The sequence below is a fragment of the Abramis brama genome (assembly GCF_963993115.1).
Source record: "Abramis brama genome assembly, chromosome: 22".
NCBI lineage: Eukaryota > Metazoa > Chordata > Actinopteri > Cypriniformes > Leuciscidae > Abramis > Abramis brama.
Genome location: NC_139984.1, coordinates 21053427 through 21068014, shown reverse-complemented (window position 1 = coordinate 21068014; position 14588 = coordinate 21053427). Strand labels below are relative to the sequence as shown.

Here is a 14588-nt window from a genome sequence, read left to right as displayed (position 1 = left end):
TGAGACATGGTAAACTTGATAATAAAAAAACTTTTATTTATTGAGCATGCAACCTTTGCGGTTGGTAGCATCCAACCTTTCAAGTTGATACTTTATATTTAGCTGAATCAGGGGGTGTGTGACTGTGGTATTTGTGAAATTAAATCCAGGGGGTGGGCACAACTTACTGGACCACTCCTATAAAACCCTTCCTTCTGGAGCCCCTTGCTTTGAGAGACTGTGCTAGCACGTCTTTCATTTGCCTGCTTTTCCAATTCCCTCTGCCACCAATTTCTGGAATTCCTGGACCATGTCAAACATAAACACAGCTGTGGTGGACCCAACAAACATGGGGGTCGGTCGGGCCATTGCTGTACTGACGTCAGGTGGTGATGCCCAGGGTAAGTAATGATCTAGTTTTTTTGATATATGGTGGTTTCCAAGAGGGTGGTAAAAAAAACATTCCTGTGTGGATAATTAGATCATAATACTTTTGGTGCAATTTTTGGAGTATGCTTATAGTATACCTAATGCAAAAGAGGGTTTCCCCCTCTGATAGACAATTTCTATACATATATAAACTATGGCGAGGAACTGAATATAACAAGAACTGTACTGATTTAAATAAATGCCACAAAAAATTATTTACAATTAAATGAGTTAAATACATGTTCTGAAGCAGAACAAAAGCACAAAATGTACTAACAAAAATAAATCTTCTGTAGTATTTTGATTTGCTCAAGTCTGGTCCATTAATGTTAATGCTCTTGTAGCCTTTAGCTTTAGCCTCTAGCTCTTGTACCCTGTTGCTCTTGTACCCTGTCTACCTATTTCCATAATTGAAGGCTAAATTTATCTCCAGTGACCTTTTTCTGAAATGACATGAGGTTATGGAGAGTAGCAGGCTGTTCCACAGCTGCTCACTGTTGAAACTAGAGACACTGAGAAGGTTTTTTTTTCTAAAACACCTTGAGCTTTACTGATGAGTTCACAGAATTAAGATACCTCAGACACTTGCATAATTCCTCAACCTGTGGAATGAAATGTCGTGAGGTATCTCTTTACTTTCCCTGCAGCCCAGTGTAGCTTCTTGTATCTCTACAGTTAAAGATATGATTATGATATGAGAACAGACAGAGGTTTTCTTGTCTATTGCAGGGATGAATGCAGCCGTGAGGGCCACTGTCAGGGTTGGTCTTTACACTGGAGCCAAAGTCTTCTTTGTCCATGAGGTATATTGAACTTTATAAGAATAAAAACAAACATGTAGCCAATCATATCAGTTAACAATGTTGTTACATTTCATGTCTGTTCGCTGTTTGTAGGGCTATCAGGGATTGGTTGACGGAGGGGATCACATCCGTCCCGCTACATGGGAGAGTGTGTCCATGATGCTACAGCTGGTGAGCCTGTACTTTCAGATGACATTCAGTTTATTTATTTTAAGTTCAATTCTAATACAATACTCATTTGCTAAATGAAAAAAAATATATATGCTGAAAGAATATATACTCATTAAAGATGACACTGGTGTTGGTCATTGATGGTGATAAGATAACATCCAAATTGAGTTTTTCTTTCATTTGCACTATTCTTTATGTAGTGTCCTGATTGTCTGAATTCTTTCTGTGTCTGAAGGGTGGCACAGTCATTGGCAGTGCCCGCTGTATGGATTTCCAGGCTAGGGATGGGCGTTTGAAGGCTGCCTGCAATCTCGTGAAGCGGGGCATCACTAATCTCTGTGTAATTGGTGGCGATGGCAGTTTGACCGGTGCCAACATATTTCGTACTGAGTGGAATGACTTGCTGAAAGATCTAATCAGCAAAGGTAATGAACGATCTGTGCTGAAGGTACTATTGAAACAACTTATTGAAACACATTAAATCGTGTAAACATAGCCTGTGTACATTTGTTTTATTGCTTAAAGGCTGGAATCCCTAATTCTGATTAAACTGAATTGTCCCTCTGCGCACAGGTAAGATCACCAAGGAAGAGGCCAAGGCTTCATCTCATCTGAATATTGTGGGTATGGTCGGCTCTATCGACAATGACTTCTGCGGAACGGACATGACCATCGGCACAGACTCTGCCCTACATCGCATCATTGAGGTGGTGGACAGTATCACCACAACAGCACAAAGGTCACAAATATGTGTAATTGATCAAATATCAGCAATCAGTGTTTTTTTGTTTAGACATTTGTTGCTAAATTGTGATTTTGAACTCTGCTCACACCCACAGCCACCAACGTGCTTTTATCCTGGAGGTCATGGGAAGACACTGTGGGTAAGAATGTGCTTGTGTATGTGTGTTTGCTTATACACTGAAGTCAGCTTATGTGCGCAGACCCTCTAAGACCCAAACCCAGAGCAAAACCAGACCCCCTTACACCCAAATCAAATGGTTTAGATGCTGGAATCTCACATTTAATTATGTGTGTGTTTCTGTTTCAGTTACCTTGCTCTAGTTACTGCTCTTGCATGTGGTGCTGACTGGGTGTTTATTCCTGAGATGCCCCCAGATGACGGATGGGAGGAGCACTTGTGCAGAAGACTGACTGAGGTACAAAGCAATAGATGAAAACACACATTTTTGACAAACCACACACAAAAATTATATAATTGTCAGTCACATAGTTCAACATCCTTGACATATTTAACCATTTGGGATTGGTTAGACTACTTAAAGTTTTTGAAAAAAGTGTTATTTTTTTTATTTACATGTCTTTACTGTCACGTTTGATTTAATTGAATGTTTCCTTACTGAATAAAATGATTCATTTCTTTAAAAGAAATTGTACTGACCCTGAACCTTTTGAATGGTGTAGTGTAAATCTACTGGAAAAGCAAAACTGAAAAAGTTTCATTTAATTTAATTGTATTATTTTGATCAATTGGAAATAGTTTTTTAATATATGTTTTAAGCATAAATCTAACTAAATGTTGTAAGGTTTGTGGTTAAATCAAGATAAAAACAAGTTTTTTTCCTGTAGGGCATTACAAATAGTTTAATTCAAGATTTTCTTACAATATCTATTATTATCTTGTTACATGTTACATAAAACACAGTACTGATAATAATCAAAGACTTTATATACAGACTTAAGGAGACTTTGCATTGATTCATAATTTTATTTCTCCTCAAACAGACCAGAAATGCAGGTTCTCGTCTAAATGTGATCATTGTAGCTGAGGGAGCGATCAATAAAAAAGGGGAGCCAATCACCTGTGACCAGCTGAGAGATGTAACTTAACTCCTTAACTTACTATACTAATCATGCTCTTGAAAGAGATGCTCTAGCATAGCGATGTAACTGCTGTCTATAAGTGCACTTTGATTATGTTTTTCTGTTCTCGTTCAGCTGGTGTCAAAGAAGCTGGGCTTTGATACTCGTGCCACTATCCTTGGACATGTGCAGAGAGGTGGCACCCCCTCAGCTTTTGACAGGGTGCTAGTGAGTCCCTCCCTCTTCACTCCTTCACATTTTCTCAATTTTCCCTTTGTATATTCCACCCTTTTTGTATTTCGGATGAGTATGTGCATGTCTGTTGTATATCAGGGCAGTAGGATGGGTGTAGAGGCTGTAATGGCTCTGCTAGAAGCCACTCCAGAAACTCCTGCCTGTGTGGTCAGTCTCTCTGGAAACCAGGCTGTCAGACTCCCCCTGATGGAGTGTGTGCAAGTGGTGTGTATACGCATACATTTTTAAAAAATATTTATAATAATTTCATGACTTTCTACTTGAAATTAGGTCAATTTTTTTTTAGTAATGTTTACGAACTGTTTAATTCGTACAAAGTAATTACATTTTTTAATGAATTAAAAAAAATTATAATAATAATGCATTAAAACTAAATCCATAAAATGATCCCATGATGGTAACCCCTAAAAAGGTTTTATATCTGAAGCACCTGACAGAACCCTTTTAAGGCTCTATATAGAACCTGTTCTTCTAAGAATGTATAGATTTTTTTTTTTTTTTTCAAAATATAGACCAAGGATGTCACTGTTGCAATGAAAGAGGGACGATTTGACGATGCTGTAAAACTCAGGGGAAGGTATGTTCAGAAATGTCTCTTTTGCTCTATTGTTTTATTATTATTAGTAGTAGTAGTAGTAGTAGCATTGTAAACTTGTATTGTAATAGTATTCAGTGATTGGTTTGCAGGAGTTTTGAGAATAACTGGAACACATATAAACTCTTAGCTCATGTGCGCCCCCCGGAGACAAAGGTGAGGAGATTCATTCATTTATTCTCATTTCTTATCTTTTTATTCTCATTTTTAATCATGCGTTTCTTCATTTTGTTGGCCAGGGTAGCATTAATGTGGCTATTTTAAACGTGGGTGCCCCCTGCGCTGGCATGAATGCAGCAGTACGTGCAGCCGTCAGGATCGGACTCATCCAGGGTCACAACATGCTGGCGGTTCATGATGGCTTTGAGGGTCTGGCTCAGGAAAAGGTAAGCAACATCAACGAATCGAGCAGTGTTTCAAAGTTTTGGGATTGGATTTTTTTTTAAAATGTATCTTATTCTGACCAAGGCTGCTTAATTGATCAAAAATATTGTTCAAACTATATATGATAGTATAACAATTCTGTTTTTCAATTCAATATTCTGTCTAACATAATGTTTAGATTGAGCCCATCACTTGGAACACTGTTGGAGACTGGACAGGGAAAGGTGGATCTGATTTGGGAACCAAAAGGTACTGATCACTTTAGATTATTTTTCACTTTACATCATTTATAGTTCTGCAATACTTGAAAGTATTTCATATTCTGTTAATGCAGAGTGTTACCTGGAAAGTACATGGAGGAAATCAGTTTGAATATTGCCAAGTACAATATTCACGCTCTGATCATCATTGGGGGTTTCGAGGCAAGTGACTAAATATGTCCATGTCCTATTCTGTCCACATTTTGTTCAGGCCACATTATAGGGTTAGGGTTAATGAAAATTCAGTCATTTATTACTCACCCTCATGTCAGTCCTTTCATTCAGCTTCGGACCACAAATGAAGATCTTTGAGATGAAATCTGAGAGCTTTCTGTACTCTCAATTGACAGCCTACGCAACTGACACTTTGACCCTTTAAATCCATATGAATTGAGTGGTGTTGTAAAGTTTTCTTTCATCGAAGCAGAAACCAGGAGACAGTTGGGATCGCGTTCAACGGAAGTTATTCTTTATTGAGAACTCCGCTGTACGTTGCTGCAGTACTTCCAACATTATCTAACTCTAATACAGTATGCATTGTAGTTATATACATTCCAAGGGGGAGGGATTACATAGAGGTGGAGACTCTGAACAAAGCATGCAAATTAAGTATACAGGTTAAGGAACCTTAAAATGCTAACTTCAATGTACTCAACTTTTACTGTTGCAAACTAAATTAAACATTTAATAAATTTGTAATCCAAATTTGACTAAGTGGTTTAGTCCCAATTTTCTGAAGAGACAAAATCGCTTTATATGATGAACAGATTGAATTTAGGCTTTTATTCACATATAAACATTGATCAGCGAACATAAACAGAAGCTCAACAGAACCTGCTTGACACGCGAGAACAAACTGGTTCTTGCAAAAGATCAAACGTTCTGCGTAACACAAGAATAAACCTCATTGGTTCTCGCACGTCAAGCGGACATGCTTGAGCTTCCGTTTACCACAACTGATGTGTGAGTGGATGAATGTTTATATGTGAATAAAAGCCTAAATTCAAACTTTTTGAAGCATCAAAGGGGTAGTTGCGTAGCTGTCAATGTAGGGACATAATTTCCTCAGATATTGTTAAAAACTACCTTCATTTGTGTTCCAAAGACGAACGAAAGTCTTGCGGGTTTGTAACGCCATGAGGCTGAGTAATTAATGACAGAATTAAAATTTTTGGGTGAACTATCCCTTTAAAACTGCAGTCTTCACATTCCCGTTTGTAGGCATTTTCGGGTGGACTAGAGATGGTTCAAGGCAGAGAGAAGTATGAAGAGCTGTGTATTCCCATGGTGATCATTCCTGCTACTGTATCTAACAATGTGCCTGGCTCAGACTTCAGCATCGGAGCCGACACCGCCCTTAACACCATTACCACGGTTAGAGATACAGCACACACACTGTCTACATTTTAGGGATGCACAGTATTTATCAGTACCGTACTGATTATCAGCCAATATTTTAAATTAATTTGTTCATTTTTAAAAAATATATTTAGTTATGTATTTATTTATTTCAATGTTTTGTTTTTACTTAAATGTAATCTTTAGCAAATCTCAAAATGAATATCTATTTTACATGATGTACATTATAAGGCTGTGATGCCTGAATGGACTTGATGGCAAGACACTACAGGCAAAACCATTGTTTTTTGTTGTTTTTTTAGAATTTGGGCTATTTTGCTTCTATAACTTGTCTTCTTTCAGACTAGTGGAAAGAAAACACCCAAAATACACAATTAAGTGTTTATTTTATTACACTATTACATCTATTTGCGCCTTTATTTTCAATGACAAAACTTTGCACATTTCTCAAAATGAGTTTTTTTCTCATGCACTTCAGTAGCCCTTACATACACCAAACTTTACAGTTTGATTTCTATCTATAATCTGAAGTTTTTTACAGAGGGATTTGTTAATATATCATTCACCTGATATTTTATTTTTTTATTTTTTTTACAAGGTAAGAAATCAGTGACATATAAATACAGAAGAGAGAGAAGAACAAAAACAGAATAACAACAACGAAAGAAAGAGAGAAAAAAAAAAGAAGCTCAATATCATTGTCAATATTTATAATCAATAATAATATATCAATATTAGTGGTGTTATTATCGATGATAATAATAATCATGACAATAGTAATAGTGTTAGTTTTAGTAATTTATAAAAAATAAAATAAAATAAAAAATAGTAATGATAGTATTAGTAACAGTAATAATAATAACAACAATACATTAAGATCAGTCCATAAGCTATTGTATATTAGCTCTAAACTCTAGGTCAGGGGCTGATCCACAACTGCCAGTGAGCACAACCAGTTTTTTTTTTTTTTTTTCTCCATGGCTTGGACCATGGTGTGCACTGGTTAGCTACCCAGCCAGAGACACCATATCCAACCCAGGTATCAATCCAAATTATTTTACATGAGGGAGGGATTTGGCCAGAGGCAGTGAAAGGGAAGGGTCAATCAAACCACTGAGACTATAATGACCATGACAACAGGGCATGCCAATCGGACCCACCAACAGCACTTAGAACAGACGCCCGACCCAGACCGTTTATATAATTCAAATATATATATATATATATATGTGTAACAATTTAATATTTATACTTAACATTTTGTTATTTATATAATAAAGAGAGGATTGACTAATAATTATATTATAATATTACCAATATCACTATTCTTAATACCACCATCACAAATAAAAATAATTAGTAATAGCAATAATATGCAGATTTAAATAAAAGAAAAGTATAGCTTATTGAACATCATACATATATCTACACACATATATTGGGAGAGTGCGTGGGTCCGGTTACAGGCTGCTGAATTATATGAAGATGAGTTAGGAATGGCTTCCAGATATCAAGAAATGTAGATATAATATTCTTGTTAGTGTATGTTATTTTTTCTAGTGTGATGTATTCTATAAGAAGATTAGTCCAGTGATTGATATTTATACAGTTTTTGGACTTCCAGTTTTGCAAAATTACTTTCTTGGCGATAGTTAGAGAAATGAGGAGTGGATTTTTGTATTTAATTGGGAGATGATCAACTTCCATATAGTTATTGAGTAAACAAAGTGACGGAGATGGAGGGATTCCACAACCCATGATAACGGAGAGTTTTGTGGTCACTGATATCCAAAATGAGTGAACTGATTGACAGGTCCATAGGACATGAAGATAGTCGTCTGTGCTCCCCATTGTGCACTGTGAACAAATGTCTGTGTCCCTCAAGCCCATTATAAACATCTTTTTTTCAGTGATGTGAATCCTGTGAATAATCTTAAACTGTATGAGCTGGAGGTTAGTATTGTTAGTCATTGAAAATGTATTGTTACAGATTTCCTTCCAGAGGTTGGTGTTGGGGGATAAGGCTAAATCATTTCCCATTTGTTCATGGGTATTATAATTGTTATATCATTATTTAATATAAGTTTACGTAGTTTGGATATTAGTTTGTTGGTGTTAGTAATTTTCATTATATCTTCCATTAACTTAGAGGGATTAAGTGGGTTATTAATTATGTTGATCTTGGATTTAACTATGGATTTAATTTGTTGGTATTGTAGAAACTGTTCTCCCCCAAGACCGTACCTCTGGACTAGTGTTTGGAATGATACAAATTGATTATTTTCAAATAAGTGATGGAGATGAGTAATTCCTTTTTGTTTCCAGGATGGAAAATTGATAGGTTTATTGCATAATTGGAAGTCAGGGTTGAACCAGATGGGGGTGTGTCTACATGATATTAGTGATGAGTTATTAATTTTATTTACTTTCCACCAGGCTGTCAGAGTTGATGCAATTGTAATATTATTAAAATAGTGCATTTTTTTAATTTATTTTGGTAGGAAGGCGAGATCTGAAATTGAAGTATTTTTACATTGATTTTGTTCTAATTCCATCCATGAATTATTGTGATTTTTATTATGGATCCATTTATATAAATATTGTAGCTGGTTTGCTAAAAAGTAATATTGAAAATTTGGAGCTTCTAGGCCACCTTGTGATTTTGTCTTTTGTAATTTTTCTAGTGATATTTTAGATGTTTTGTTTTTCCAATAGAAGTGAGAGATAAATGAATCAAGTGATTTGAACCATTTATCGCTGGGAGTTGTTGGAAGCATTGAGAACAGATAGTTGACATTCACCTGATATATTTGTAACATTTTATTCCTAAAAACATGGCTGTTGACAGCTTTCTTGAGTGATGAAAAGAGAAATCCAAAATCTCCAATGTAAAAACCCTTAACTCTAATGTCAACAAAACGAAACAAATTTTTAACCTGGCTTCATCCATTGTTCAGATTTCAGTTCTGGACGTTTATGCAAAATTGTGCCTCATTTGCATATTTAAGAAAACTTGTCCTAATGTACTGTGATATCTATTAGTTAAATATTTACCCTATTCACCTGAGGTGTCTTGCCTGAAGCGTTTTATCTTTAATTTATTTCAACAAAACGATCATTTATCGGCTATTGAACTTAACATGAAAAATAATTATTGGCTTATTAGTTTCAGCCAGAAGTGTAATACTGGTGCATCCCCAGTATATGGTTATTCTGTAGTGTCCTCACATGAGGCCTCTGTAGACCTGTGACAGGATCAAGCAGTCGGCTGCAGGAACCAAGCGCCGTGTGTTCATCATTGAGACTATGGGAGGATACTGCGGCTACCTGGCCACCATGTCTGGTCTCTCTGCAGGAGCTGATGCTGCTTATATATATGAAGAGAAATTTGGCATTCGTGACTTAGAGGTAAACAAGCAACTCGGAACAAATAGCAAAGAAAATGGACTTAATCAAATCACTCAAAACGAAACTGTTCAGTTTTAATTTCTCCAAATAATTCATGTTTACAGACAAATGTGGAACATCTTGTTGAGAAGATGAAGACCACTGTTAAGAGAGGCCTAATTCTCAGGTTTGTCCATATTCGTAATATGAAGACTGTTTTAGTTTGTTTTTACCTTTGAGGTGAGACTCTTTAAAGGGGGGGTGAAATGCTATTTCATGCATACTGAGTTTTTTACACTGTTAAAGAGTTGGATTCCCATGCTAAACATGGACAAAGTTTCAAAAATTAAGTTGTACGTTTGATGGAGTATTTCTGCATAGATATCATATATAAACGCTAGATGTCTTATGGCGCAGTCACTTCCGGCATCACCGTTCGGCCATCTTATGTCAGTGCTCTGTGCATTAAGGTGAGTGATCAGCATGCACACAAATCCTCATATCTCGCTGAAATATTGACGGATTTACAAACGGTTTGGTTTCTTACAAACGTTATTAACGTGGCTATAATTCCGAATGCTTGAACATGTATGTTATAATTTTTCATATGTATGCAGTGTATGTATGTAGTGTCATAACTACATCTCTGACGTTTATAACAAACCAAACCGTTTGAAAATCGGTAGAAAATTGGGCAAGTTATGGTTATTTAAAAGTATTTGCACCATTAAATGAGTGAGCGAGCGCACTGCCGCAAGATGGCCGCCACGTGCGGACGTCGACCTCCATTGGCCAGCAGCGCGCACGAGACATCTAGCCTTTATATATGATATCTATAGCTGTGTCTGAAATCGCTCCCTATCCACTATATAGTGCACTATTTAGGGTGTCGGCCATTTTGTAGTGGTGTCCGAATTCTGAGTGAACGACATCATTCCCTACATTCGTTCACTACTTTTACCCACAATCCTCTCTGAATTTGAGTGTACATCCGATGTACACTTGCTGAGACACTATTTCCCACAATCCAACACGATAAGGCGATAGAGCGCGAATGAAAAAAAAAACAAAAATGTCACCATGGCAACGGCGCACGCGAGATAGAAAACAATAATTTATAAGACCAGATGCCTGGTTATTTATTTATATATATACCGTTATATCTATATTTGAATAAACAAATGTGCTGTGTAGTGTTTTGATCTCTTTTATTTTCACATATAAATGTAAAAAGTAAATAAATATGATAAGTGTTTTTATTATCTTTTTTTTTTTATCAAATAACGCAATAAACGTGAAAAATACATACATACAATTGTTACATACAATTCATACAGCCAAAAAAGGAAATATTAAAGATGGGTAGGTAATGTTTATGACGAAATTGTCCGAGCTCTCTGGCGCGTGATAATTATGTCAGCGTCCGAATTCGCTCACTCATTTTCGTTCACTCTTTGCTGATGTAGTGCACTCAACTGCCATTCACTATGCAGGGATTAGTGAATGAGTGAACGAGTGAGCGGTTTCAGACACAGCTAATGTATTTCTGTACCAAAAATACTCTTTCCGGTTTGTCACAAGTTTCGGAAATTTTTTTTCGAGTATGGGCATGTGTGACGTCAGATGGGGCGGAATTTCCTTATACGGTCCTAAGTGCTTTTATCCTGGAAGGGCGCGCGCGCACCCGTAGACCAGAGCGAGAGAGCGAAAGCAGTACCTCATCTAAGCGCTGTGCTCGCTGCAGTCACAGGACTTTGTTTGTTCCCTGCATTTCGACGATGAATGTTTTATAAACAAGGCCCAGTTCGACGCCGGATTTAGCAGTCCCAACGATAAAGGTTCACGGTCGTGCGTTGGAACCGCAGGCGGTGAGTAAAACTCATAGACAAACTGCTTCAAATGTCTGTGTTTTGTTAGCTATCGGCGCGTAAGCTCCGCCCACACGGCACGCCTCCAGCCGCTCGTTTTTTTCCGGAAAGACTCGGTACAGCCTATCTTTCTTTTATAAATATAATAAAACCAGAGCCCGTCTACGGAGAGCCTACCCACTCCCTATTAAGCTCTATTGTACCGAATTTTGGTTGTAGTTCCACCAGAGTTCCACTGGGGGCGATCGCCATGAGTGCAGAATGAATGGGAGTCAATGGGGCTAGACAGCTAAATTTGTCTCTTTCACCCGATTGCCGTTGAGAAATCTCAGATCTGATTGTAGATTTTGCAAGTTCAACATGGGGTTTAGGTCGAAAGTTGAATGAACGAGTACTTATGTCCTTTCGATTTCTTACAGGCTGAGTTGTTGTTGCCCATAACACGCTAGCATTCTGCTAATGAACGCTGATTGGTCAGTGAAGGACTGATTACGACCAGAGATACCGCTTGATGGCATCGTGGCATCCGAAGCGGGACCAGAAACAAACAAAACAAAAACTCTTCTAGCACGTGTGTTTACCTGTGTCAGCTGTGTTGTCGATGCCTCGAGTGAAAAGAAAGTGCAGAGCGCGAACGCACCAGAGTGAGTGAAGGATTGCCGTGAAGCAGTATCTCTGGTCGTACATGTGTATGACGTCATTGACACTTTAAAAGACTTTTTAAAGCAAATAAGTGACTCAAAAAAATCTAACACCCAGCAATGTGTAATTTATTTGCATTTCCTTTCGAATACAACATTCAAATTACTAGACAAAAAATTATATCCTGAGAAAAGTGGATTTTTATTGGTATAGCGCCATAGACCTCCATTCATTCTGCACTCGTCCTGTGAGCGCCCTCATATGGAATCAGAGAGGAACTGCAGCCAGTTCAGAAGCCGGAAGTGTACTGAGTGAAACTTCTCGCCATATTAGACATTCTCTGATAAAACTAAAGACTTTTTGGAGATATGAAGGATGCAATACTACTCTATAGATACTCAAGATTAACATGAGATTGACTGAAACTGAGTGCCCCCCCCCCCCCCCCCCCCCTTAAAGGAATAACTAAAAACAGCATCTTTAGCATGCATCGGTTACTTCAGCAAATAATAGTAGAACATGAATTGTCAAAATAAACCTTTAAATGAACATGTCTTGTAGAAATGAAAACTGCAATTCCAATTACACCACTGATTTCATCTTCAACCTGTATTCAGAGGAGGGAAAGGGTGTTTTTGACTGCCGTAAGAATGTCCTCGGCCATATGCAGCAGGTTAGATGTAATAAGCCCTGTTTATTTTAAGTATTTTTTTTTAAGTATTTTGTCTCACATTCATTCTTTTTATAGGGTGGCACCCCGACACCTTTTGACAGAAACTTTGCTACCAAGATGGGTGCTAAGGCTGTTCTCTGGCTGACTGAGAAATTAAAGGATTGTTACAGACATGGTGAGAAATAATGCAGTCTGATATTTCCTTATATTTGCTGTCGTCCGTGGCAAAGCTATAAATCAGTCTGCTGGAAACCACTGCTACATTCATGTTGCTTGTATCACATCGCTCTCTTGTTTCATACAAATGCACCATTAATATTATTGCAAAATTGTTGCAATTGTGTTATTTTTGTTGATTTGGCCAATATTTTGTACAGTTGAATGGACTAATTTTTCTTAGCGGAAGATTTAATATAATATACACTATGACTCATAAGTAAAAAATAAAAAAACTTTTATCAAGTAAGGATGCATTAAATTGTGACAGTAAAAACATTGATAATGTTCAAATAAATGCTGTTCTTTTAAATTTTATACTTAGCAATATATATATTGCTTCATGGTTTCCTCAACTTTTCAGCAGTATTACTGTTTTTAACTAATAATAAAAAGAAATGTTACTTGAGCAGCAAATCTGCATATTAGAATGATTTCTGAAGGATCATGTGACACTGAAGACTGAAGTAATGATGCTGAATTCAGCTTTGCCATCACAGGAATAAATTACATTTTAACATGTATTATATAAATAAAAAAACAATAATAATATTTCAAAATAGTACTGTTTTTGCTGTATTCTTGGTCAAATAAATGCAGCATTAGTGAGCATAGGATACTTCTTTCAAAAACATTTAAAAATCTTACTGACCGATGATCGATTCTAAAATTATTTCTTCTCAAATCAATATTTCATGTCCACGTATGTATTTATTTGGTCAGAAGCCATGTTATAAAGTTCAGTCAGTCAGTCAGTCAGTCAGTCAGTCGCAAAGTAATATTCATTTTTATTCAATTATTATTTATTATTTTGTGACAATGACTGGCTGGCTGTACATTATCCCTTTAAATAAAACATGTATTTCTGATTTGACTGTCTGTACAGGGCGAATCTTTGCTAACACCCCAGACTCTGTGTGCGTGTTGGGCATGAGGAAGCGAGGACTTGTGTTTCAGCCTCTGGCTGAATTGAAAGAACAGACAGATTTCGAGTAAGAATCTTCCTTTATCATGTGCATTTAAATGCGTATCATTCAGACGTTTGTGACCCCACTAATTCATTTTTTATCTCTTTCGCTCAGACACCGTATTCCAAAGAGCCAGTGGTGGTTGAAGCTGAGGCCTATTATGAAGATCTTGGCCAAGTACAAGATTAGTCTGGACACCTCTGAACATGCTAGTATGGAGCATGTCATAAGCAAGAAGCATCCAGTGCACATGTAATCATAAGCAAAAATGAGGACAGACAGATGTGACTGACTACACAGAGCATTTTAACTATCGTGTGAAATGACGGGTGATCATGTCTGTGTATTATTCTTTCATTTTGTTTGTATTTATGGAAATACTGTGTTGCAATATGCAAAATAAAATACTCTTATCAAATGCCCTTGGTTTTCTTTTATATATATATATATATGTATCTATCTTTTAATTTAGGAAGGGATTTAAATGTCAATATACCAACAGCATGTAGTAACATGCATTTTTCTAGTCTAGTAAACCTTCAATGATTATACAAACAAACACGCAAACCAACAATTTTTTGTGTTATTTATAAATATGTTTATAAGTAATATAAGAATGAACAACTAAAACCATAACGTACTATTTCATCTGATACCAAAACTGACATAAGGAATATATAGTGTAAATTTAAATTTTGGAGACTCCTAGTCCTATATAACAAATAAACTTTCCCACAAGTCTCCAATCAAAGAACTATGTTCACCACCAGGGGCC

General features: G+C 36.7%; 1 protein-coding gene across 1 annotated transcript; it reads left to right on the top strand.

The window, feature by feature from the left end:
• The first annotated feature begins 209 nt into the window (after positions 1 to 209).
• pfkma (phosphofructokinase, muscle a) lies at positions 210 to 14231 on the top strand. The gene is made up of 22 exons (XM_084099365.1): positions 210 to 380; positions 1138 to 1211; positions 1305 to 1382; positions 1618 to 1807; positions 1956 to 2121; positions 2222 to 2266; positions 2434 to 2542; positions 3129 to 3224; positions 3342 to 3434; positions 3540 to 3665; positions 3974 to 4038; positions 4149 to 4212; positions 4296 to 4442; positions 4619 to 4689; positions 4775 to 4862; positions 5922 to 6074; positions 9303 to 9467; positions 9572 to 9633; positions 12518 to 12629; positions 12705 to 12804; positions 13732 to 13837; positions 13928 to 14231. Exons 1-22 carry the CDS (start codon positions 290 to 292, stop codon positions 14067 to 14069), a joined length of 2343 nt encoding a protein of 780 aa, XP_083955491.1. The 5' UTR covers positions 210 to 289; the 3' UTR covers positions 14070 to 14231.
• Positions 14232 to 14588: the final 357 nt, after the last annotated feature.

Coding starts and splice junctions, on each gene's coding strand:
- pfkma (XM_084099365.1), top strand. CDS start 290: ATGTCAAACATAAACACAGCTGTGGTGGACCCAACAAACATGGGGGTC. Junction 1,212..1,304: donor AAGTCTTCTTTGTCCATGAG/GTATATTGAACT, acceptor CGCTGTTTGTAG/GGCTATCAGGGATTGGTTGA. Junction 12,805..13,731: donor AAAGGATTGTTACAGACATG/GTGAGAAATAAT, acceptor CTGTCTGTACAG/GGCGAATCTTTGCTAACACC.